This window comes from Paroedura picta, chromosome 15 (genome assembly GCF_049243985.1).
Source record: "Paroedura picta isolate Pp20150507F chromosome 15, Ppicta_v3.0, whole genome shotgun sequence".
Taxonomy (NCBI): domain Eukaryota; kingdom Metazoa; phylum Chordata; class Lepidosauria; order Squamata; family Gekkonidae; genus Paroedura; species Paroedura picta.
Genome location: NC_135383.1, coordinates 14,422,747 through 14,449,063, shown reverse-complemented (window position 1 = coordinate 14,449,063; position 26,317 = coordinate 14,422,747). Strand labels below are relative to the sequence as shown.

The window sequence follows — 26,317 nt, the reverse complement described above, 5'->3', positions numbered from 1 at the left end:
CGGCCAGCTTTGGTGACTCATTCCCAGTCCCATGGCCCTGAAATTCCAATGCCCTGCAGCTCAAAGTCACATGCTGCTTAGTGTTGGCGGAAGAGTATGGGATTTCAAAACCCTTCTCGTCCTAAACCCTTCCCATTGGGCTAAAGAGCAGCAGATTCTAATTGTGATAACGGAGTTTGATCTTTTTAATCTGGAGTTTACATTTAATTCCAAGGGATCCCCAGGTTCTACCTGGGGACTGGCATCCCTATATGCATGTCTTGATTTACCAAGTTAGAATGAATGACACTTTGTGCATGTGACAAAAGGGGTCTCGGCATGTGAACCTTACAGCAGCCCTGTAAGGTAGGCCGGTGTTATTTATTTTTGTATTATGGAACAGAGACAGAACGGCTGTCACGTACAGGCAGCAGCACTTCTGCAGAATTGTTTGTGTATCCTGCGCAGCCCCCAATCTTATGCAAGAGGCCATTGGGACCACTGCAATGAGTCACAGCAGCCACCGCAAGCAGAGAGTTGACTCAAAGGATTTCCTTTCTGGTGCAACCCGTTGCTCGTTACTGAAAGCGAGGTTTTCTTTCTTGAAAGAAGTTTGAAAAGGTTGTTTTCCCTTCAGTCTTTTTATTTATAAAACACTTGCAGCCATATAATAAACTGAACACAAACCAAGGTGCTATTTATGCAATGCACACTGTACAAAAGAAACATTATTATACATCTTTTAAAACATACATGGCGAGCATAACAACTTTTGCAAGTGGAACAGCTATGAGAAATCCCCCCCTCCCACGACCAAGGCAATTTTTCTCTCTGAGGCTGAATCGCCCCCAGCATTCCGTGACTCCAGTCGGCACATTCTGGACCATTTGTGTCCTTTGGGGAAAAAAATCAGTGTTTCATTTTCCTACCTCCCCAACCCCCCCCCAAAAAAAAAAAAAACCCTACAGGAAGACTAACCCCATTTCACAGCCCTGCTATACAGTTTATGATCACTAAGGTTCTCACTATAGTACAATATAATAGTTCATATATCAAAGGTGCTCATATAAATTATTATTATTACTACTTATTTAAGAGAAAAAATCAAGCATTTTGATGGGCCCTAAAAGTTTAGTGGCCTTCCTTGGCCCCTCCCACCAGAATAATATCAATAAAAAACTATATTTTTATCTAACTTTAAATACTTCAACATCCCCCCCTCATATTAAGCAAAATGTAATAGATTTTTATGGCCCCTACACATTTCAATTTCCCCCCTGATATGTGGGAAAATTCGGCCCTTAGAGTTATTTTTTTCCCTTCTGATTTTAAATGAGATTAAAACACATTTTGTGGCCCCCTAAAAGTCTTGTGAGCCCTAGGCACTGTGACTCCAGCGCCTAATGAATAAGCCAGCACTGTGAATGGCCAAGCAGCATCAGTTCCTGCACCCTTCAATGACAATTCAAGACATTCATTCCTCGATCACTCTAGGTAGGCAGCAGGACTGTCGGATTCTACTAGAGCCAAACAAGTCACTAGTCCTTAAGGGTTTCCAGATGGTCCAGAAGAGGGAAGGGGAAGTCTGAAAAATCAGGGCCTATTCTGCACACTATAGATAATGCACTTTCAATGCACTTTACAAGTAGATTTTCCTGTTCCGCACAGGAAAATCCAGCTGCCAAAGCACATTGAAAGTGCATTATCCCATATGTGTGGAATGGGCCCAGCCCAATCCTGACAGGTTAGTGACTCTCATGCTGATTTATGTTACCAGAAGAAAACAAAAAAGTTACAGACATTACTAAAAACCCAGATGAGTAGATGGGATGTTCTGGAATATACTGTTACATGAACCAAGAACACTCTAGATTCCAGAAGCCACCCGGTCACTGCTCCCCTTATTTGATCTTGCTCTTGGTGCTCTCTGAGCAGCGGGTCAGGATCAGGTCCTTGCTGGGTCTTGGGGGGATGGCAGGCTGTGGCTCTCGGTCCTCCTCCGCTAGAAGATAAAGACAGAGAAATCAGTCTTGGGTTTCACAGCAAATTTTCATCAGTGACTCACAAATGAATCCTTAACATATATTTAAATGTTCTTATGTTCTAGAACAGGGGTGGTCAACCTGTGGTCCTCCAGATGTTCATGGACTACAATTCCCATGAGCCCCTGCCAGCAAACGCTGGCAAGGGCTCATGGGAACTGAAGTCCATGGACATCTGGAGGACCACAAGTTGACTACCCCTGTTCTAGAAGATTCTCTGATGTGTATTTTTTTAAGTTTTGTTTGCTGCATTTCCAAATATCAAAGTGGCCTGTCAAACCATGGGGTCAACCCTGCCAGTCAATTTCTGCTCAATTTGACTATGAGAGCCAAGAGCCGCTTCGATATTTGGAAATTCAGCAAACAAAGGTATGAGCAGAAATTGACAGACAATTCCCAGGTTATCAGCTTGCGGGCTCAACAAATAGAAGAAGAAATCTTCTCCATGCGCCTATTTTCTTCCAGGTTTGCCTACCTGGTGGCTGGCAACCCCACGGTGCCAGCAGAACTTACCAATCATGCTTCCTTTGTTCAGGAAGTTGTTCTTCAGCTTCCTTCTGCTCTGCATGAACTTCACGCTGTTCCTCCTGTACGTCTCCTGGCTGATCTGCTTGCGGCTTTGGTTGTGGATGCTCTTGATGTTCCGGATGGTGGACCTAACAGGAGATGGAAAGAAAAGGCCTCCTGTCAGGATCCTAAAAGGGACGCTTCAGAGGTCGGAATTGTCGTTCGAAATGGAGAAGAAAGATGGCCGTCCATTGCTGTGTTAATTCCTCTGCCCACAGAGGCAACAACCATGGCTTCCCACACCAGGGAGAGCGGGAGTGAGTTAAAACTTCAGCAGCAACTCAATGCCTTCCTGACTCATTGTTCCTCCTGGTTCTTCTCACAAGTCGATTTGGTGATGCAGAAATGGGTGGCTCAAAGTCACCTAGTGAAATTGGTGGGCTACGGATCTGAACTTGGGTTTCCCAGTTGGCTACGGGGTCTATTTTCTCAAGGTGATGCCCACAGGGTACAACTTTGGGCGGATCCAGGGCCCACTGGGCCAAAGGCTGAAGGACTTGGGAATGTTCAGCCTGGAGAAGAGGAAGCTGAGAGGGGACACGATTGCTGTTTTTAAGTATTTGAAAGGCTGTCACTTGGAGGAGGGCAGGGAGCGGTTCCTGCTGGTAGCAGAGGAGAGGACCAGCAGTAATGGCTTTAAAACTATGTATAGAACTATATCGGTTAGATACCCGGGGTGGGGGATTTCACAGTTCAGCAGTGAATTAGCTGCCCCAGGAGGTGGTGAGCTCCCCTTCACTGGCAGTCTTCAAGTAGCGGCTGGACTGATGTTTATCCTGGATGCTTGAGGCTGATCCTGCATTGAGCAGGGGGTTGGATGAGATGGCCTGTCTGGCCCCTTCCAACTAGCTTGTTCAATTATTCTCCCTACGTTAATCCCACATATGTTGGCAACGCACACAAGCCCTTTGTGTCCCTTCGTATACCCACAATGTAGCAAAGACATCGTATCTCTCCCCACGCTACCTTCTGGGTGGCACTTCTTTGTTTCTCAGCTGATTCTTCTCCGGCATGTTTTCTTCCCCCGATTTTTGCAGGTACATAGAAGGGTAGTAGCCCGTGGTTTCTTCTTTCCTGGGATTGAAGAAGTGACATCATTTACACACAAGACCAAGGAGTAGGAACTGCTCCAAGTGAAAGTCGGCACAGAAGAGAGTTTCAGGTGGGTAGCCGCATTAGTCTAACAGGGGTGGCCAAACCGTGGCTCCCCAGATGTCCATGGACTACAATTCCCATGAGCCCCTGCCAGCATTCGCTGGCAGGGGCTCATGGGAATTGTAGTCCATGGACATCTGGAGGGCCGCAGTTTGACTACCCCTGGACTAGAGCATAGGCATGAGCATATCTATGCTTTCCCTTGTCCTGTGGCCTATAATGCGCAAAGGCCTGATTATTAACAGAAAACAGGAGGTTCAGAGGGATAAAAGGAAGTACCTTTCTTCTCGCAGAGAACCTTTCGTACCCGTGGTACTTTAACCCCTTAGGGTTTGCAGAGGAAGCTTTCGAAAAGGACGAGGCACACATATGGGCCTATCAGCAGACAAAAATGGACCCTCCATATTCAAAGGCAGGATACCTCCAAATAGCAGATGACGGGGGAAAACCATTGGAGATGGCTGTCAGTTTGAGAGAGCAGACTAGGATGTGGCTGGAGGGCACCAGCCAAGCCGCTGATGTTAAGCAAGTCTAGTGTGATGATTGCCAATCAATGAGAGAGATTTAGGAATCTCATGTGAACTTAGGTTTGATCTTTTCAATGGTTTTTATGGTTGAGTTCTAGCCTGAGGACTTTTTTTTTACAAGGCCTGTTTTAGGTTGTGCTGCTGATTTCATGCAATTTTGCTGCTTTGGCTGGTTTTGTGATTTTTTTTTTCATGGCGGTGCTAACATTTTTGCTGCTTTTTACAGTTTTTATCCTTAACTTTGGGAACTACTTTGATCAGGTCTCTGGAGAGGCAGCTTATCAGTTTTCCGAATGACTCCCCTCGAGGTCCTTCGGGGTGGGAAACGGTGATCTAAGTATGATAAAAACAGGAGCATCCTCAAGGCCTCACCTGACAACCCACCAGCCGTCGAGCAATTTATGGATCACTTCAATGGTTTCTCCTTCCTTCAGCGTGATCTCGTCTTCCTGGGCGGCTGTGTAGCCTTTGCGGACAACGTGGAGTTCACCTGAGCAGTAAAGAAAGAGGAATCATGAAGACCTCAGCGGTTTTGGGGGAGTTCTACACAGCACTTAAGGCACTCAAGAAGAGTCCACTGCTGTCCTGTCATTCATTTTGCCCCTTAAAAAGAGCAAAATGTTTTCCAAACTTTGAATCACAGAATTGTAGAGCTGGAAGGGACCTACAAGGTCATCTAATCCAACCCACCGTGGAATGCTCTTGGATACTTTAGGATGCTCTGGGCTGATCCTGCATTGAGCAGGGGGTTGGACTAGATGGCCTGTCTGGCCCCTTCCAACTCTATGATTCCATGATTCCATGATTCTCTGCAGGAAATCCACAACTACCTGCCCGCCCACAGTGACCCCAATTCCATGAACTTGATTGTGTTCATGTAGCAACCAGGGAAAGACGGTCACAACCGTTCCCCCAGTTTGTGCACTGAAAATGGAGACGTAAGCATGTGTTGTCAGATGTAACACATGAACCCGTCACCTAGCAGCCTAGACTTGTTTGGTGATATTAAAGACTCTGAAGACAAGAATTCCTCTTTGCATTTAATCACCTCTAGTAGGAACACAGGAATTCCTCTGTTAACAGCAAGACTGCTCTAACTATAGAAGGCAGCTTCATGAGCACAAATATGCAAGCCCATCAATAAATGGGTTCATGCCCATGGAGGAGAACCTCTTACTTGTTTTCAGCATCCGAGCAGAGCTTAGACCTCTGGTCTTGTGCTCAGTTTTGAGGCTGGTCTTCCACTACCGTATTATGTTTTGCTACCAGTGTTGCTTAGATGGAACTATGCGGGTAGACATTCCTGCCTGATTCATACGGTAAGCAGATATCCCAAAACAATATGTATGATTATATTGTGGGAGGTAATATTAAGGACCATGTTGGCTTAAGCTTCTTGGAAGAGCCCCTCAAGGTCCAATTCTGAAGCGTATTTGAATGCATTTCAAAGTCTCCACTTGTCCAAGCGTTTCCTTTCTCCTCCTTCTCCTCCAGAACTGAGGCAAGAGATCAGTTCTATGCTGTAGTGAATCCAAGGGAAAATCTGCTCCAAAACTTCCATGGACTCCCTTGAAGAAGGGATGAGGTGTTCTACCTGCATAGTTGGGTTCCTGCTCTTCGGACTCATCTGGACCATCCATCGGCTCTAGGTAGGCAGCCGGCACCCAACCTCGCTTACTCTTTTGTTGACAAAACCACCAGCCTGGGATGACAAAACATGACATGTGTTTTAATACCTGCGTGGCTTCCAGAACCACATGCAGTTGAATACTTGGGCCTCTGCAATGTCACCACATGAGTGGAACACGGAGTGGCCTCCAGCCGTAGAAGCCGCAAAATTAGACAGCAGTAAAAGCACAATAAATAAACTAGCAGCTTAGATAAAAGCCAGCAAAACACATATCAAGATGCCTCAGTACCGTTAAAGCAAAGAATCAGAGCCGGGAGAGCACAGTCAATAAAAGGACAATGTTACACGTTACGTGTTCAGTTTTTGTAGCTATTCTGCATTTTTAATATGTCCGTGTCAAGCTTTGTATATACAATAAGTAGAACAGGAGTCTAGTGGAACGTAAAGGGCTACCCACGTAAGAATTTTGTGATAGTTATCTTAGGGCTGCCAACCTGCAGGGGGCACCTGGGGATCTCCTGCTGCTGGAGTTATCTCCGAGCAACCAAGGTCAGCTCCCCTGGAGAGAATGGGTGCTTCGGAGGGACTCCCCAAAACCCTGCCCTCCTCAAGCTCCACCCCCCAAATCTCCAGGTGTTTCCCACTCAGAGGCAGCAACCCTAGATATCTTGCAACCAGCCTGGCTCTGTCTAAAAGAGCAGGCCGAGGAAGAGGAGATGACTCCTTGCCACCCTTGTTATAACCCAGGGGTGGCCAAACTGGAGTTCTCCAGATGTCCATGGACTACAATTCCCATGAGCCCCTGCCAGTATGCCCTGCCCTTGTGTGCCACTCCCACAAACCAAAGAATGGGTTCCTGCTCCAAAGCCACTTTCCCCCCCCCTACCGCTTTCGCTTTTCTCCACCACGTCCACGGCATCGCCCGTCTTGACCCCCATCTCGGTGGTGGAATTCTTCTCGTAATCGGCAATCGCCCGGTACGTCTGGAGGATGATGGGCCCCGTGATGTCTAGAGGGGGAGAAGCGGCAGAGCTTAGGGGCAGGCAGGACAGACGTTGGCAACACAGCTAGATTCGACTTCTAAAGGTGCTCTCAATGCTACTGAGAGTTAAGCGTTTTAAAGTGTGTTTCTAGTCCTCAGGATCATGTACGGAATGCCTGGAAATGGTAGCGAGTTTTGACATTTTTGCCCCATCCCCCCCAGTTTCTTAGCCATTCTCATTTCCTGGCTACTTCTCATCAATAGAAGACTAGAAACATGCATCAGTTTTCAAACTGAGGTACCATTGGGGCATTGTAAAAGAGAGCAGGATTTTGGGACTCAACCACCACTCCTTACCTTTCTCCATGGCTTCCTGTCCTCCTGCCCTTGTAGCTCCCCCCCCCCCATGCCCTATGCTCTGTTGGAATGAACGGCTCAGCATGCGTGGACATTGAGAGGCACTGCATCACTCTAAGTATGCATAAGCATTATCTCTTTGAATCGGATACCTCTTTGTCTTAACCTGCCTGTGATCGCTCCTCTCTCTTTAATCAGGGAAGCCCAATCCCCTCAGATCTTGGAAGCTAAGCAGGACCAACCGTGGCTAGTATTTGGATGGGAGATCTCGAAGGATTTGGGTGGTAGTTCCTCCAGGGAACACTAGGGGTCATGACGCGGAGGCAAGCAATGGCAAAATCACCTCCAGATGTCACATGCCTGGCCGCCAGGCAATCCTTCAGATCTCAGAAGCTAAGCAGGGCTGACCCTGGCTAGTATTTGTACGTCTCACAACTCCCTCGTACTTCCACATATACGATGCTGGATGAGCTGGCAATTTGTAACATGGACCGTACTTTTTAGATTATGCTTCGTGTCGTGTCCGGAGATCTACCGAGGACCAAACTTGAGGACCGTGGCAGGATCATAAGCCCGCGCTGCAATTGTCAGTGGTAACCCACCTGTTTTACCTGCAGGGGCTGCCAGGTTCATTCCCTGCTCTTTCCGTTAGGGAATCTCAAATGGTAGGATCTCTCCGCCTGAGAACCTCTGTCAGAGTACATCAAACTGAGGTGGTTCATAGGACAGATCTAACCAGTTTCTGGTCCCCTTGAAAGGAAATCTGTGGCGTTCACTACATCCTGAAGGCGCATTGCTCACCTGTTGCACCTTTCTTGGAGTCCTTTGGCATTAAAAAGGTTTCTGGCTTCTTGAACCTGGTGGGGAGAGAACAGAACAAAAGCCACTGAAATGCCAAATCTTGCCTCTCTCTCAGCCACTTCCTCAGTGTGGACTCAGGGAAGCCACTCAGGGCCAAACTGGATGGGACGGCATCCTCCCCCGTCACCAGGGGGTGTCTAGCAGCCCTACACCGAGCAAAGAACAGACCCAGGCTGGCTGGAACTAGTCACAAAAGGCGGGGAAGTTCCACGCCGAACGTCTGTTTACAGTGGAGGCAGATGTCTCCTAATCTGGAGAGTCTTTCACATGCAGCCGGCTGGGTGACCTTGGGCTAGTCACAGTCCTGTTATCTGCCTCACTAGCTTTTCCACGCCCACTATGTGTGAGCAACATGCAAGGGATCACTGGGCTGATATATTGTGGTGTGTGTGTGTGGGGGGGGGGAGATCCCCCAATTCCCTCAGTCACGATAAAATAAGACAGTTCTAACAGGCTGAACGGCTGACATTTTGCCCCTCTTCGGCTTCACATTCTGCTGCTCTTTGCACATTCACAGACTGATGTGAAGATGACGCCTTTGTTCCTCTTTCCTCTTTGTTCTTCTGTCCCCCCCCCCAAAAAAAAACAAACCCACTACCCCAATCTCCCACCCAGCATCCTCCTGCTACTCACTGGCTCGCGATAGGTGGGTTCAGGTCGTCCTTTCTGACCTTGAAGAAGTTCAGGACGTGCGAACAGCGGGAGATTTTGCGGGGCAAGTTGATCAGGGCACTGCAGTATTCCGACAGGGTGCTTTGCCGGTTCTGGGTCGATCGGTGGCTGTCGAACCACCTCGGAGCTACAAGAAAGAGGTTTTCTTTTATAAAAACTTATTGCCCAACCAAATCTACAGCCCAGGTCAGGGGGATCTGTATGCCACCTCTCCAGCAACCTTCTTGAGGCTGCTCACAATCAAAACCCGGTTATAAATATAACAGATTAAAGGTAAAGGTATCCCCTGTGCAAGCACCGAGTCATGTCTGACCCTTGGGGTGACGCCCTCTAGCGTTTTCATGGCAGACTCAATACGGGGTGGTTTGCCAGTGCCTTCCCCAGTCATTACCGTTTACCCCCCAGCAAGCTGGGTGCTCATTTTACCGACCTCGGAAGGATGGAAGGCTGAGTCAACCTTGAGCCGGCTGCTGGGATTGAACTCCCAACCTCATGGGCAGACAGCTTCAGACAGCATGTCGCTGCCTTACCACTCTGCGCCACAAGAGGCTCATTATAACAGATTATAACCATTTAAAGGACCTTTTCCCACCTGAGGCTGCTCAGTCACTCAGGGCCAAGGATCCACAGGTTTCCATCCCCTCTAAACAGAAGACAGGATGGTTTACACTGAATAAAATCCACAAGGATGTGGCCACAGGGACACACAACCCCCTTTGTCAGATAGGAATCTATCCGTACGTCCCCATCATCTACAAAGGCCCCTGCAGTGCGTTCCCCGCCACTGTAGTGATAATAACAACAATACTTTATTTTTCTAGCCCGCCCTTCCCCGCTGGCTTAGGGCTGGTAAGAACAAAACAAAACATACAAATAATATAAATTGACATGGTTAAAACAATATATAAATTCATATTAGGTGGTTTTGAAAAACGCCTCCTTAAAAACCTTACTGAGGAGGGTTAGTTTATATCGGGTGGAGAAAAGGGTGTAAAAACCGACTCTTCTTCTTTGTTCAGTGATAGCCCCCAAATTGAGCCTCTTGTGGTGCAGAGTGGTAAGGCAGCCGTCTGACAGCTTTGCCCATGAGGCTGGGAGTTCAATCCCAGCAGCCGGCTCAAGGTTGACTCAGCCTTCCGTCCTTCTGAGGTCGGTAAAATGAGTGCCCAGCTTGCTGGGGGGTAAACGGTAATGACTGGGGAAGGCACTGGCAAACCACCCCGTATTGAGTCTGCCAAGAAAACGCTAAAGGGCGTCACCCCAAGGGTCAGACATGACTCGGTGCTTGTACAGGGGATACCTTTACCTTTAGCCCCCAAATTGGCAGAGTTCTCTTCGATAGATATCAGCCTCAAACTGTGCCATTGCAGAGGGCTTTGGATGCTGAGGGATTGACCCTGGACTTAATAGTCTTATTGCCCCCTCCCCTCCCCCCCCACACACTTCAAAAGAAGAAGAAGAGCTGGTTCTTATATGCCACTTTTCCCTACCCGAAGGAGGCTCAAAGCGGCTCACATTCTCCTTCCCTTTCCTTTTCCCACAACAGACACCCTGTGGGGTGGGTGAGGCTGAGAGAGCGCTGATATCACTGCTCGGTCAGAACAGTTTTATCTGTGCCGTGGTGAGCCCAAGGTCACCCAGCTGGTTACATGTGGGAGAGTGCAGAATCGAACCCGGCATGCCAGATTAGAAGTCCGCACTCCTAACCACTACACCAAACCACTATACTTCAAACATGAAGCTACAGCCTGCTTTTGAGAGCCAGCTTGGTGTAGTGGTTAGGAGTGCGGACTTCTAATCTGGCAAGATGGGTTTGATTCCCCACTTCTCCTCAACAGGCAGCCAGCTGGGTGACCTTGGCCTCACCACAGCACTGATAAAGAGGAAAGGGTAGGCTACTGTAAGCTGCTTTGAGATTCCTTTGGGTAGAGAAAAGCAGCATGTAAGAACCAACTCTTCTTCTTCTGTAATATCAGGGCTTTCTTAGCCTCACCCATCTCATACGGTGTCTGTTGTGGGGAGAGGAAAGGGAAGGTGATTGGAAGCCACTTTGAGACTTCTTCGGGTAGAGAAAAGCAGCATATAAAAACCAACTCTTCTTCTTCTTCTTCTTTGCACCTCTTTCTCACACACACATGCGCATTGAGCCTGGGTCCCACATTTCCACTCCACAGTCAGTCCTCACATCACTCCTTTGTAAGTTTCTTATGTTTAATTTTAGCTCGATCGCGTTTGCTTTTTAAAAAATGAACTTGATTGATATTCCTGCCTTTAATGGGGACCCAAACAGCTTCCCCCCCTTCTCCTCTCCTCTCCTCCATTCTATCTTCACAACAAGCCTGTGAGTGTATGACAGGCCCAGGGTCACCCAGCAAGCTACTGTGGCACAACTGGGGATTTTCCCAGTTCCTCGTCCCACATGTGAACCACTACATTACACTGGCTTTCGGTATGGTGTGGGCCGCATCGCAGACCTATGCAACTGAAACATGGGAGACGCGTATCCCAAACAAAAACAAATGAGACCATAGACGTTACGCCATGCTTTGACATGATTTGCCCCAACAATGCATGACGGCTTGCTTGGCTGGTCCCCTAGTAACCACGGTTTCACTTCCTTCAACCCACACAATGCTTCAAGTCTCGAGAAGTGCCCGTCTCAACCCCCAATCCTCTGAGGAGAATTTCGTTGACCACGTGAGACATTTCAGGCCCGTTGCATCAAAACAGTAACAAGATCACTCACTTCCTGCAGCTTTATTTGGACCAGGCTTCAACAACAGAATACTTAAGAACTGTGAATGAGTCAGTAATGAAAGGGTGGCCGGTGAATGGGCAGAACCAGGCCAGAATATAATACTCCCCATAAAATATGCAGATGTAGTCAAGATGGAATGCTACAAAGATGACAGATACAAAAGGATACTCACAATTTCTAATCCCTCTAGGTCTTAAAGCCATTGAGTCGGAAAAAGATAGCGATATGACCAAATGTCAATTTTAATATTCATGAAAAACAAACAGTGGCATATTAAGAGGTTAAGAGTGGCAGCTTCTAATCTGGCAAGCCGGATTTGATTCTCCTTCTCCTCCCCATGCAGCCTGCTGAGTGGCCTCAAGTTAGTCAGAGTCCTGATCAAGCTGTCCTCACAGAGCAGTCCTGTTAGAGGTCTCTTGACCTCACCTACCTCACAGGAGGTCTGTTGTGGGGAGAGGATGGGAAGGCGACTGGAAGCCACTTTGAGACTCCCCCGGGCAGTGAAAAGCAGGGTACAAAAAACAACTCCTCTTCTTCTTCTAATTGCAGCAACTATAGATTTGCACTGGCTGCTAGAGATTCCATTCTTGTATGGTTTATGGCCACTTCTCCACAGGTTCTATGCTTCTGGTTTTTTCTTTCTCCTTGCTTTTTTTGTCGAGGCATTGTGGTGCATACGTGCACCTTCTGGGCTTCCCTAGCATCTCTCTGATCTTTCTCAAACACCATTTGTTGTGAAATTTTGCAGAAAATTTCAGTTAAACCGGATGGCTGATACATGGCTGGGAAAATTCAAGCATGTTTTGGCCATGTGGCAGCCATTTCCCCCAAACCGTGTTCTTTCACGACTATTTCTGCTCCCTGTCATCAGGAGCCATTTCATTTTTTAAAAAATCAGCAATTGAATATCACTATCAGTAACTATTGCAATTTGGGGACTGTTTGTAGTGCTCCACTAGCACATTAAAATGTTCAAATTATAAAAGCCGGAATCAAGCCAAGAAAGAAACAGAGCTAGGATGGTGAAAACAGCTGTGAAAAAGCCAGTTGTATGGAAAATATTTTATAAGTATAATATAATAAAATATTTTTTAAAAACAATAGCACACAAAACAATTAGAAAGATGCTTTTAAAAAGTTTAAGGCAGGGGTAGTCAAACTGCGGCCCTCCAGATGTCCACGGACTACAATTCCCAGGAGCCCCCTGCCAGCATTCGCTGGCAGGGGGCTCCTGGGAATTGTAGTCCATGGACATCTGGAGGGCCGCAGTTTGACTACCCCTGCTTTAAAGCCAGCAGCTCAACTGCCACCGAAGTAATTAAGGGTCCAGCAGAAAGGAGACAGGAAGAAAAACTGGAAAGTAACGATGTAAATCCCAGACTGAGTCACGCCCCTCTAAAGATATAGGCTTGGAAGGGTGTGATTCTGCATTGGTTTGCCCTGCAAGATGACATCACCTAGACAAGAGAATCTCCGGTTCTACTCTGGTTCAACTGCGACTAAATCACTTACCCGGCAAGTGAGGGATGATCCGATTCTCCATGTTGATATCGCCAGATTCAATTGGAAACATCTCTTTTAAAGCTTTCTGGTAGAAGAAAAACAGCCACAGTCATGATTCGCCGTAAGTGTCGTATTCCTCTTTATTCATGCCATTAAAGGATTTGATTGATTGGTTGACATTTTCCTTTAAAATGCCAACTGCAGCACGGGGAGAGCAAACTGAGTGGGCATCAGGGAGGGTTAAATCCTCCCCGTCTCCACACAGCTGGCCAACTGATTTGGGCTGATACAGAAACACCATTTGCCTTCCACAGAAAGGCAGAACTCCGTGATCTTCATCCCGTCTTGTTTGGCCCGAAGGCCTGCTAGAGAGGTCGTGGCAAATCAAGGCCTGAATTTGGGGGGGGGGGTGGCTCTCAGCATCCTCTCTTTGCAAATCTGCACCAGCAGCTCTTATTTTGCACAATGTGCTCCTCTGTTACAAGCTCCCTGCCCGTAGAAAACGAGCTCAGCAAGGTTCTTCTTCAGTGCAGAAGAATATGCCAGACCAGGACCTTTGGAGCACTTTGCACAATGAACCGGGCTACACACCAATGGTTTTGACATACAGGAATAACTGGCTCCAAGAGGGGTGGGGTCAGTGCTGGATGGTCACTGCAGTGATGCTCCCAGCCATGCATAGCAGTGCAGGTACTGTGTAGGCAGGTGTGGGGGAAGGGAGGTATGAGTGGGGGTCCCGGTGGTGTGCAGAGGGCGGGAGGGGAGCACTATCTGTGCAGGGTCCTTCCAAAAGTCAAACCAGCCATGTTTGCAAGATTTGTCACCTGTCAGGGTTTCTTGGTTTTACAAAAGAGGAGAATGTAGCAAACTGTCAGCAGATGCAGCTTCTCCCAATATAGAATGGGAAATTCCGCTGCCACTTCTTTCGGGCATGCAGCTGGTCAAAGGCACCTGTGTGCTACTAGGGATTTTTTTGGGGGGGAGGCAACCATTTGGGGTCAAGCTTCAAGTCCAAAGGGACTGTGGTACTTTCCAGAGTGACAGAGAAGGGGATTTTCAGCAACTGCCCCCCCCCAATCATAGGGCTGCAATGAAGGCAGAAACCATGCTGGGTGTTGTGTCTGTAGACCAGCCGAGGACCAAGTTTGTGGCTCACAATGTAATCGTGGCTGGATCCCATCTGCTGGGTCCAAACCGAAACTGACCAATCGCGCACACTGGTGGGTAAGGTAAAGGTAAAGGTATCCCCTGTGCAAGCACCGAGTCATGTCTGACCCTTGGGGTGACGCCCTCCAGCGTTTTCATGGCAGACTCAATACGGGGTGGTTTGCCAGTGCCTTCCCCAGTCATTACCGTTTACCCCCCAGCAAGCAAGCTGGGTACTCATTTTACCGACCTCGGAAGGATGGAAGGCAGAGTCAACCTTGAGCCGGCTGCTGGGATTGAACTCCCAACCTCATGGGCAAAGCTTTCAGGCAGCTGCCTTACCACTCTGCGCCACAAGAGGCTCTTCGCCACAAGAGGCGAAGAGCCTGGTGGGAAGATCCATTAATTGCTTGTGGATATAAATTGGGGTTTTCCTGGGCGGGGGGGGGGGGGTCAGTTCAGTTCTCAGTTCTACTTGTGCCATGCTGGGGTCTTTAGAAAGATCTCAAATCACTACCAGCGTCCAGGTCCCCCTCTGAGCCCACGGATTTAACCCTGCCCAACTCATAAAGGTTCAGAACCCTTCTAAGGTTCTAGACCTGATGGCCTCCGTTCAAAGCAGCATCAGGATTTAACTTTTAATGGGATGGGGATGGGGGCGTATTTTGCCATGTTGACTGTTCTTGTATGTTTTGTGTTCATTTTAACGGGGTTTTAATGGGATTTTTACTGGGTGTTTGTAACCCACCACGAGTCGGTCTTCAGGAGTGGCAGGGAATAAATTAAATAAATAATAATAATAATTATTTATTATTATTATTAATAATAATAATAATAATGCTTTCCACTGAGAAAATGCTGAGCTTTACTCCAACGTAAAGCATGCTTAGGATTGCAGCCCATGCCCAAAGCAGCACGTATCAAATTCTTACTTACATGGAATTCATATATCTCGGTGAACTTCCGATACACAACCTTTTCGGTGAGATCTTGCCATTTCACCAAGAACACGTAAACCTGACGATAGGAGGACAATGGTGCAACATTAACCATTTTTCTTCCAAAGTTCAACATATAAAGTTAACCAATAAAATAGAACCACTTGCCGAGCAAACCCATAATATAACCGGATAAGACACATGCTCAGGTACACAATTAATCAGAAGACTCACCCCAGAATGCACTTGGGTAGAGAGGAATCAGTGGGAAGAAGGAGAAACAAGGCTATAGGCAGAAACCACCCATATTATTCCCCATATTTTTATTAAAAGGAAACCTTATGCAAGAATCACAGAAACTAATGAAAACTAGAGGGGTGGGGTTTCTTTTGCCACTTAATCTTGATCTGAAATGAGGTCATTTGGAATTTGCTCAAAGGTCTGGTCCTCTCAAACACTAAAGAGGCAGCCCTGCTTCTAGAGATGGAGAGCCAGTTGGGGGTCCTGGTTCAGAGCAGCGGCCTCTTATCTGGAGAGCTGGGTTTGATTCCCCACTCCTCCACATGCAGCTTAGCTGGGTGACCTTGGGCCATTTGCAGTTCTCTCAGAGCTCTCTCAGTCTCTCCTACCTCACAGGGTGTCTGTTGCAGGGAGAGGAAGGGAAGGCGATTGTGAACCACTTTGAGACAAAACAAAACAAAACAGCTCTTGTTCTCTTTTAAAATGTTTCTGTGGGAAATTCCAGCCATGGAACAAACTAAAAACTCCAGTGAAATCTAAAACCTTGATATATTCAGCCTCCATTTAATGGGATGATTGTGTCCTGAAGGCTAAAACTTGAACCCCAGAAGACTGATTCTGCGTCCTTTTAACTGCAGGGCAGTGGATATGGTTCTCTCCTTCTCCCTGAGGGGTAGGTTGAGCTAGGAGTGCCCAGCCCAAGATCACCCAGTGAGTTTTACAGTTCAGTGGAAGTCTGAATCTCCCAGATCTTTGCCGAACTAAGTGACCACATCACACGGTGAGGTGTCTCCGATGACAGATCTCCGATGAGACCAGAATTTCTCAAACTCATGAGCAACTGCATAATTCATCCTCAAAATATGTACTGCATCGTATATATATATATATATAGACAATGGGTGAAACATATAAACATTGATTTATTTACTTCATTTATACCCTGGCCTTTCTCCCCCATGAAGGCCCGTAGAGCTTACATCATTCTCCTTGGCTCCTTTTTATCCTCACAACAACCCTGTGAAGTAGGTTCAGCTGAGAAAGGGTGACTGGCTCAGGGTCACTCAGAAAACTTCCATTCTAGCCACACCAATCCCAGCCCGACATGGTGACCACAAGACCATACTGCCTCTCCATAACATTTGTGCACATACAAAATATTCCATGTGGCCGGTTTCCAGGTGAATCCCCAATTCCAATGTTCTATCCGGCCTCTGCTAGGCAATATTTTCTTTCCAAGCCCAGTCAAACCCCAAGCAGGGAAGTGATGGTGAAAGCACCCAAATATGCAATCGTGTCCTCATATACTTACATAATGTTGGCTTGGGTAAAATCTCTTTTCAAAGCCCAGAAGTTCAACGTGTCGGATGTATGTGTCCCCCATGTTTGCAGCTACTGCTTCACAGCCTAGGTGCGTCTAGGTGCACAGGATATTACCAACTGCTTCTTCTTCTTCTTCTCTCTCTTTCTCTCCCTCTCCCTCCAGCTATACCCACCAGCTATTCCTTTTATCTTCAGTAAAAGGGGAAGTGAGGTCAGTTTTGTTGCCCAATCTGGAAATTCTACACCCCACCCCACCCCAAATTTGCTTTCTGTTCTCCGCAGCTGCTGAGCGGGCCTGAAGCAGAAAGTCCCCACGCAAATGCATCAGGCGAGATATTGTTTCGGTCTCCCTAAGTCTGACAATCAAGTAATCTGATATTCAATTATACTCCGGAGTGACTAAGAAAAATCCAGGAACATACAAGGATCAACAGGGAAAGCAGATTCGAGAGGGTAGCCGTGTTGGTCTGAAGCAGGAGAACAAATGTACAGTCCAGGGACACCTTGAAGACCAATGGAGTTTTATTCAAGGGTTGAGTTTTCGTGTGCACACACAATACAATGTCCATGACGTTGTACCTGAGGAAGCATGCGTGGTGCCCCTGGACTCCATATTTGTCCTACAGGGAAAGCCATTTACGTGGGAGTAGTCTCCAGACCTCAGGAGACTTCAAATCATATTTCACAACGCGATGAGGAAAGGGGCATGCCGTCTGCTGCAGTGGGGCTCTTCTGATATGCTTTTCTGGGGATGGGAATTAGTGGTGCATTACTAAGGCCCAACATCCACATGATGGAACCAGCAACCTTCCCTTGGTGGAGTGGTTAGGAGTGCGGGCTTCTAATCCGGCAAGCCGGGTTTGATTCCCCGCTCCTTGGGCTCACCACAGCACTGATAAAGCTGTTCTGACTGAGCAGTGATATCAGGGCTCTCTCAGCCTCACCTCCCTCACAGGGTGTCTGTTGTGGGGAGAGGAATGGGAAGGCAAATGTAAGCCACTTTGAGACTCCTCCTGGTAGAGAAAAGCGGCATCTAAGAACCAACTCTTCTTCTTCTTCTTCAGTAATATCAGGGCTCTCTCAGTCTCACCTCCCTCACAGGGTATCTGTGGTGGGGAGAGGAAGGGAATGTGATTGTAAGCCGCTTTGAGTCTCCTTTGGGTAGAGAAAAGTGGCATCTAAGAACCAACTCTTCTTCTTCTTCAGTAATATCAGGGTTCAGTCTCACTTCCCTCACAGGGTGTCTATTGTGGGGAGAGTAAAGGGAGGGGATTGTAAACTGCTCCGAGACTCCTTCGAGTAGAGAAAATCGGCTTATAAGAACCAATTCTTCTGCTTCTGCTTCTTCTTCGTAATGTTTAAAAGCCCAAACCCAAGATTCAAATGGCAAACTCTCATCAGCTACACAGATTCAAGTTGCCACTCCAACCTCAAGGCAACTGAGGGAAACAAGGGCCTTCCCCATTGAAGCAGGGGCAAGGAAACACCACATCCCCAGACAACTGTGATGTGGAAGTGCCACAGGGTCAACTCTTGCCTCAGCCACAAACCCCACTTTGCACAAGTTATAGCATCACCCGCCGTCTAGATCACTTTCTCCGTTTCAAAGCCCTTGGCATCTCCTGACAGTATGGTTTTCAGTTCAAACAGTACTAGTCTTGACCTTTAAAGCCTTTCAGAACCTGAAGTCCATGCATGTGAAAGCCTCCCTCTCCCTCTTTGGGCCCTTTCTGTATATTCAGCCATGGCTTGTCCATAAAGAACTCTGAGATGTCAAAAAAGATGACCAGGGCCAACCCAATAGGAGACGAAAGCACATAGAGAAAAACAATAACGACAAACCAAATCCACACAGAGAAAGAGGAATCTATGGGGAGGAAGGAAAACAAACTCAAGTTTCTATTGTTAAGAAGGTTTTTTGACTCAAGTTCCTATTGCTAAGAATGTTAAATATTCAAAGAAGATAGATGTCTATCATATTGTACTGTTTTCATGATTGTTCCAGTGTAAACCGCCCTGAGCAGTAAGGGAGGGTGGTATATTGTTGTTAGTTGTTAGTTGCGAAGTTGTGTCTGATCCATCGTGACCCCATGGGCAATGATCCTCCAGGCCTTCCTGTCCTCTACCATTCCCCGTAGTCCATTTAAGTTTGCACCTACTGCTTCAGTGACTCCATCCAGCCACCTCATTCTCTGTTGTCCCCTTCTTGTTTTCCCCTCGATCGCTCCCAGCATTAGGCTCTTCTCCAGGGAGTCCTTCCTTCTCATAAGGTAGCCAAAGTATTTGAGTTTCATCTTCAGGATCTGGCCTTCTAAGGAGCAGGCAGGGCTGATCTCCTCTAGGACTGACCAGTTTGTTCGCCTTGCAGTCCAAGGGACTCACAAGAGTCTTCTCCAGCACCAGAGTTCAAAAGCCTCAATTCTTTGACGCTCGGCCTTCCTTATGGTCCAACCTTCACAGCCATTCATTGCAACTGGGAAGACCATCGCCTTGACTAGATGCACTTTAGTTGGCAGGGTGATGTCTCTGCTTTTTAGGATGCTGCCTAGATTTGCCATAGCTTCCCTTGCCCCAAATCCCACTCACTCCTGACTCTACCCCCAGAGTCTTAGGATATTTCCCAACCCAGATCTGGCAACCCTAACAATATAGAACCAAACAGAATTACCCTCTTACTGAGATTCCCCACTCAACAAGGAAGGAGAGAGGGGAGGTTCATTCACAATGGATTCTAGCGTTGTTATTTTTGAACTCATTTGGAGACCCCTACATATTCTGAGGCCCCAAGCTATAGGTTGCTTCATTTGCATGTAGATACAGCTCTGCTCATGCCCTTCCCACCATAATGTCAGTTTGCAGCACTATCGGAATGCAGTCCAAGTGAGTCAGTGGCAGAGGCTAAGGGGAGGAGTTAGAACTTGGCCCGTCCCATCAGCCCAACGAATTTGGTGGCCGCTGCAGACGGCAATATGAACCAACCTCCTGAGAGAGTGAGACCCAGTTGATTTCCAGTTTACTGACATGCTTACAGTCACGGAGCAAGCTTTGTGCAATAACGTGTTATCTAAGAGGGGGCTGTGGTTTCCTGGGCCATGTCAGGGTCATTTGCATGTGGTTAGCCAAAAGCAGAACCTCCTGTGGACCACTCCTTCTGCCCCCGGCACATACACAACACAGCTGAGGAACTGGCTGATCATCCCCAGAAACCTTGGAGAGAAACCAGCATCAACGCTTGGAACGTTTCAGGGGTGGAGGGAGCAATGCATTTCGGAATTAGAATGAGAACGGTCCTTAACACGAGCTTGATCCTGGCAAAACATTGTACGTGATTTTGAAGGGGTGTGTGTCCTTAGCCTCAGGGCCTGTTTTCGATGGCATTGCCCATTTCAGCTGTTTTAGATCGAGACTGACCCGGAGCATATTCATTCATTCATTCATTCATTCATTCATTCATTCATTCATTCATTCATTCATTCATTCATTCATTCATTCATTCATTCATTCATTCATTCATTCATTCATTCATTCATTATATTTGTATACCACCCTCCCCGAAGTCTCAGGGCGGTTCACATGAAACAGAACAGAAACAATACGGATAACTTAGATTAACAATGATGAATGAAATGAAACAACAAGCAACATGGAACTGTAGAAAAATTAAACATTAAAGTAACTCATACTGATAGCCCAGTGGGTTGGGTGGAACTGCAGTGGGTGCCATAGGTGGGAGCTCAGGGGGAGGGCCCTTGGGAAGCCGTGGTTCAGGTCGACCTCACCCAAATGCCTGGTGGAGAAGCTCCCTTTTGCAGACCCTGCAGAACTATTTGAGTTCTGCCAGGGCCCTGATCTCCTCTGGGAGCTCTTTCCACCAGGTGGAGGCCAGGATGGAGAAAGCTCTGGCCCTGGTTGAGGCCAAGCAAGCTTCCTTGGGGCCAGGGATCACCAGGAAGTTGGAATTGGTAAAGTGTAAGGCTCTTTGGGGGGTATAAGCAGAGAGGCGATCCCTCAGATACACTGGTCCCAGCCCGCGTATGGCCTTGAAGGTGATAACCAGACCTTCGCTTGAGCAGCACTGTGCAATGCACACGTGTGCATCAATTGCCCTCAAATCGCAACTGACTTATGGCAACACCATAGACTTTGCAAGGCAAGAGAGGTGGCTTGCCATCCCCTGCCTCTACGTAGCAACCCTGGGTTTCCTTGTTGGTCTCTTATCCAAATACTAGCAACGGTCTACCCTGCTCAGTTTCTGAGAAGTGACACGGTCCATCTGCCTGGGGCACCTGAGTCAGGGCAAAATAAACCAAAATGAACAAGCACCGTCATAATAATATCATCTTGAAAATGGGTGGTGGAAAGTACCATGCAGTTGCAGATGACCTCACAGGACAGGCTTCCTCAACCAGGGTTTTGTGAAACCCTGGGGTTTCTTGATCACCCTGGAAGGGTTTCCTGAATGGGTGGGAGTTGTTGTTTTTTTATTTAAAAATTGTTAAGCGTGTATCGAGTCATGTGAACATATATAGTCATGTCGACCTGTCCACCCCTCCCAAAATAACCAGTGATGGGCCTGGAGGGGGTGGGGAGGGGAGGAGCTTTGAGTGGGCATGTCCACAGCGATGCTTCCCAACCATATTCTGCATTATTGTGCCACTTCTGGGTTTTCTTGAAGCCTGAAGAATGTTTCAGGGGTTTCTCAATAGTAAAAAAAGTCGAGAAGGGCAGTCAGAAAGGCAAGAGATGGACAGAAGGAATTTGCCATTGCCTGCCCTCTGTGGAACAACCCTTTGAATTTCCTTGGTGGTCCCCCATCTAAATCCTAACCAGGGCCAGCCCTGCTTAGCTTCCAAGTTCTGCTTTAGCCACAATAAATGCACGTTCACTGGAGAAGGGAAGAGAGATACCAGGTCAAAAATTTGCAGAGTTTGCAAGTTTCTTAAAAAAAAAATTATATACTAACTAGACTCAACCCCACATAAAGCTTCATTAACTGCCTTCATCCCAATCCTGAGAAACTAGAAGTACCCTTCCTGAGCCTAAAGGCTTTGCACGTTCAAAATCAAGTGATTTGGAAGGAAGGAAGGAAGGAAGGAAGGAAGGAAGGAAGGAAGGAAGGAAGGAAGGAAGGAAGGAAGAAAGAAAGAAAGAAAGAAAGAAAGAAAGAAAGAAAGAAAGAAAGAAAGAAAGAAAGAAAGAAAGAAAGAAAGAAAGAAAGAAAGAAAGAATCCTGGAACCTCCAAGTTGACTGGAAATGAAATATTTTCATTTTAGCATTTTCATTTCCTGTTAATTGTGAAAGAGTCCAGATGTGAAAACAGCCGGCATCTCAAGTCACAAAGAAGGTGTCTGCGACAGGAAACAGATCTGGGCTGTGAGAAAAACCTATTGGGAGTTTCTGCATTTGTACGAATGAACAGGCAAAACTCAAAGGGAGGAAGAGGAGGGGAAATACTAGGAGATAACTTAATCTGTATTGAAAAAGAAGAGTTGGTTCTTATATGCTGCTTTTCTCTACCAGGAGTCTCAAAGTGGCTTACAATCCCCTTCCCTTTCCTCTTCCCACAACAGACACCCTGTGAGGGAGGCGACGCTGACAGAGCCCTGATATTCCTACTCAGTCAGAACAGCTTTATCAGTGCTGTGACAAGTCCAAGGTCACCCAGCTGGCTGCATGTGGGGGGAGTGCATATTCAAACCTGGCTTGCCAGATTAGAAGTCTACACTCTTAACCACTACACCAAAGTGGCTCTTGCATTTTTTCTTCCCACGGGAAGTGAAATCTTGTACCCTGCCATGATTTTTGTTACTCTTTAAGGTGATCCATCTTGACCTACCAACCACCACCCTGGTAAGGTAGATTAGGCTAAAAGAGAAAGCATCTCACCCCAAACCATTCAATGAGCCCCAAGGGCAGAGAGGAGATAGGAAACTACATGGATTCCAAGCCAGGGGTCTTCAGGAGCTCCGGAAGGGGTCCGCAGTCTGCAACCTCATGCCTTAATGGACTTAGTCATAAGGTAGGAAACTGGCTGCCCCCATCCGGAGGGCTCAATGAGTAGGCCATGGATGTCAATTTCAAAGGGGAGAATTGGCTGCGGTATTGTTTGGAGGGTGCAGGTGATGTCACTTCCAGGGGGCATGGTAGGTAGGCGTGGCCAGCTGACATCACTTCCGGGAGGTCTGAAAATTTATTTCATGGTCAAAAGGTTGAAAAAGGCTGTTCTAGTCCAGGATACTAATCACTGTACCACAGGTGTTGGATTGACTGCCAGTGCAAGCACATATGCTGACCAGGATGGCCCAGGCTAGCCCGATCTCATCAGATCCCAGAAACGAAGCCAGGCCAGTGTAGGGTCACTACACACAGGCAGCCAACGGCCAACCACTTCTGAAGGTCTCTTTGCCTTGAAAGGCTTATGGGGCTGCTGTAAGTCAGCTCTGACTTGATGCACTTACCACCGCAAGAACATAGGATGTATCCCATGCGCAGTGCAGCATCAACCCCCTGCTAAGCCTACCACAGGCCCAATGGTTGCGTGCACAGCCACCAGCTCTCTTCTTCTGGCCTGGCTCTGTCACTTTTACTAAGGGTTTAATGGCCGCTTTGGCCAGCTTGACTGCAGACATGAGGCCTTAGCTCTGTGTGGGATCCTGATGCTAATTCAGCATTTGGAGTCACCTGTCAGGCCTGGAGAGTTGTCCCGCCAGCTGCAGAACGTGAAGGAGAAGTAAGTAGCTGACAGGCCACAACACGTCTGATTTCCTCCAGGAAACCACAGCCCAAACAAGATCCGGTTTGCAATTCGTTTTCACGAGAATATCGCTGAAATATTCAAGAGAATATACTCAGTTGTTCCAAAATGTCTTATGGTTCCAGTAAAGTGACTTAACACAAATTATTAAGCGGGGGGGGGGGGGGGGCAGTGTATGTGGCAACCGCCTACCTTAGTAAATGATCCCCCTCAATAATTCTTGAACCGGCAGTCCTTTGGATGCTTCCAAGTTGGATATTTGTATCAAGTTTGATATTATACAAATCACTGGAACTATAAGGAATTTTGGAGCCACTAAGAGAGATTTTCTGGAAAACAAGCTGTAAACTGGACCTTGTTTTGCTGTGGTTTCCTGGAATCAAGAAGGAAATTAGACATGTTGTAGCCTGTCGTCAGCTTCTTACTGCTCCTTAGACCCAAAAAGTTGGCAACCTCACCGATTTTGGCTTGAACTTCACCACCACCGCAGTTCAATGGAGATTTGCAACATTTCTCTGTGGCCTCTCCGTTCCAATGAATTTACAGCCAGTGTGGTGTAACTGTTAAGAGCGGCTGCTTCTGATCCGGCAAGCCAGGTGGGATTCCCTGCTCCCCCACATCCTGCCAGTGGGGTGACCTTGAGCTCATTACAGCCCTGATCATGCTGCCCTCCACAGAGCAGTCCTGTCAGAGCTCTCTCAGCCTCACCTACCTCACAGGGTGCCTGCTGTGGGAAGAGGAATGGAAAGCGATTGTAAGCCGCTTTGAGGCTCCTTCGGGCAGCGAACAGCAGGGTATAAATCCAACTCTTCTGGTCGATAGAGGTCTATGCTATGCCATGTTTGTGACTAAGCCCAGTTGCCATGGGACCCACAGCCGAAGTGGGCAAGCACTTGTCAGAAGCCACTGACCACAAGCCAGTCTGAAAAACAATTTCCTGACAGCCCCAGGTTAAGTAGATGTCCATTCCCACCCCCACGCCCCATTTTAACATTCTAATTTCCTGTTATTCTCAGAGGATGCAAAAAAAAAAACAAACTAGCTGGTTTCTCAGCAATGAACATGGCTGCCAAAGGAAACAAGAAGTGGCCACGCTCCACAGAGGTCAGGACTCCCGTTACTTCTGGCCTTATATTATCTATTGAGTGAGATACGTGCTCCCTGATTCATTTCCCACAAGGCCAGTGGTTCACTAGGGCGGTCATGTAGCTGTGCCTCATGCAAACCAGCTTCAAGAAACCAACAACACACACACACACACACACACAGGGACTGCGCCCCTGCAAGGATCTGAACACTTGACTGGAAAAGATCCCAGAGTTTCTCTGCCAGTTGAATCCTGCCCTCCTGGAGAACTGGGATTGATTCTCCATTCCTCCTCCACATGTAGATAAGCTGGGTGACCTTGGGCCAGTCACAGTTCTCTCAGAGCTCTCTCAGCCTCACATGCCTTGCAGGATGTCTGTCGTCGGGAGAGGAAAGGAAGGCAATTGTTAAGTTGCTTGGACATTCCCTCGGGTAGTAAAAAGTGGGGTTCAAAAAACCCCAGCTCTTCTCCCAGCAAATAAAATCCTGACGTTTCGTCACTATTACTGTACTTTGTAAATGATTTAAAAATCAGTGCACTACAATGATTTCACTGTCACCAGCCTGGGGAGTATTTTATGAAGAAGCTGTAATGGAGCCGCATTCTGCCTTCTGCTCAGTTGTAGCTTACATGGGTTTCTTCTGGAGGGCCATGACACCTTGACAAGTGATCCACTATGTACAGTCAAGGGCAGGGGTAATCAGCCTGTAGTCCTCCAGATGTTCCTGGACTACAATTCCCATGAGCACCTGCCAGCGGTTGCTGGCAGGGGCTCATGGGAATTGTAGTCCAGGAGCATCTGGAGGACCACAGGTTGACCAAGCCTGGTCAAGGGAAAATGACCTCTACAAACATTAATCGGGATCATTCATCTCTGGCTCAACCCCCAATCACATTTGGATGGCAAAATGCCAATATAATTCAAACACACCACGGTGTCAGGAAAACCAGTTTTTATTAAAAACATATGAGTTGAGAGATATATATCATAGGAAAAAAATTATTTCAAATATACAGATACTATTGTCCAATTAGCCAGTAAAGGAGAAAGCGAACAAAGACTGCAGTGAATTATTTAAAATCCCACCCCCTCCCACCTCCCATGTCACCCGCCCCAGCAAAGTGGGAGGGGGAGAGAAAGACAAAACACCCCCCTGACAATCTGAACTATCATAGGCATGGTTTTTCTCCTTCTTCAATCAAGGCCAAGATGAACTGAGGGGCAGTAAAATTCGGTTTTTAATTCGGGAGGGTGTATACTTTGCAAATTCATGTTGATTTCTTTTAATTAAAAAAAAAAGAACTAACAATCATAAGTCACGTGTCCAGCATCTGATCTTCCAATCACGTCTTTTAAAATAACATAAGCCATCGTGAAGACATGTCATTGCTTCAGGCCAAAATCCCAGGATTTCTGAACAAAGTAGATATTTCTATCTAAAAGTACAAAAAAGGGGGGGAGGAAGAGGGCTGGAGTGAGGGTTGGGTGGGTGGGTAAGGGTGTATAGAAGGTACTTCTCTTATACAGTTATATTACACAGCCCAGAGCCGTCCCAGCAAACTCTTCGCAATCCCGGATGCCTTTGACTAGAGAGAGCGAAAGGAGGAAACAAAATGGCAAAGGTTGAAGTTACAATGAGCTAGACATCCTACAAAAATAATTACTGCTGACAGGTCCTGAATTGTGTTGGTTTAATTTGTTTTCGTTAGCTCTTTTATACACGTCTGTATTTGGTTAATCCGGTGATTCTGAATGATCCCTCCCCCTCCCTGGAGTAATTTACAGATCTTGGAA

General features: G+C 47.2%; 2 protein-coding genes across 16 annotated transcripts in view; both read right to left on the bottom strand.

Annotated features, from left to right (window-relative positions):
- Positions 1-610: 610 nt before the first annotated feature.
- NCF1 (neutrophil cytosolic factor 1) lies at positions 611-16,865 on the bottom strand. The gene is made up of 11 exons (XM_077312020.1): positions 16,670-16,865; positions 15,116-15,196; positions 13,043-13,118; positions 8,734-8,899; positions 8,041-8,096; positions 6,787-6,909; positions 5,865-5,972; positions 4,643-4,760; positions 3,555-3,662; positions 2,535-2,677; positions 611-1,981 (listed from the first exon to the last, which is right to left on the bottom strand). Exons 1-11 carry the CDS (start codon positions 16,739-16,741, stop codon positions 1,881-1,883), a joined length of 1,152 nt encoding a protein of 383 aa, XP_077168135.1. The 5' UTR covers positions 16,742-16,865; the 3' UTR covers positions 611-1,880.
- Positions 16,866-25,460: 8,595 nt separating this feature from the next.
- The window catches only part of GTF2I (general transcription factor IIi), a 54,482-nt gene continuing 53,625 nt past the window's right edge, over positions 25,461-26,317 (bottom strand). For 13 of the 15 annotated variants that reach the window (XM_077312359.1, XM_077312362.1, XM_077312366.1 and 10 more), the window contains one exon: positions 25,461-26,109. The gene's annotated coding sequence lies outside the window, so the exon portion shown is untranslated. The remainder of the gene's footprint in view (positions 26,110-26,317) is intronic. The other 2 variants (XM_077312361.1, XM_077312368.1) reach the window with 1 other exon arrangement.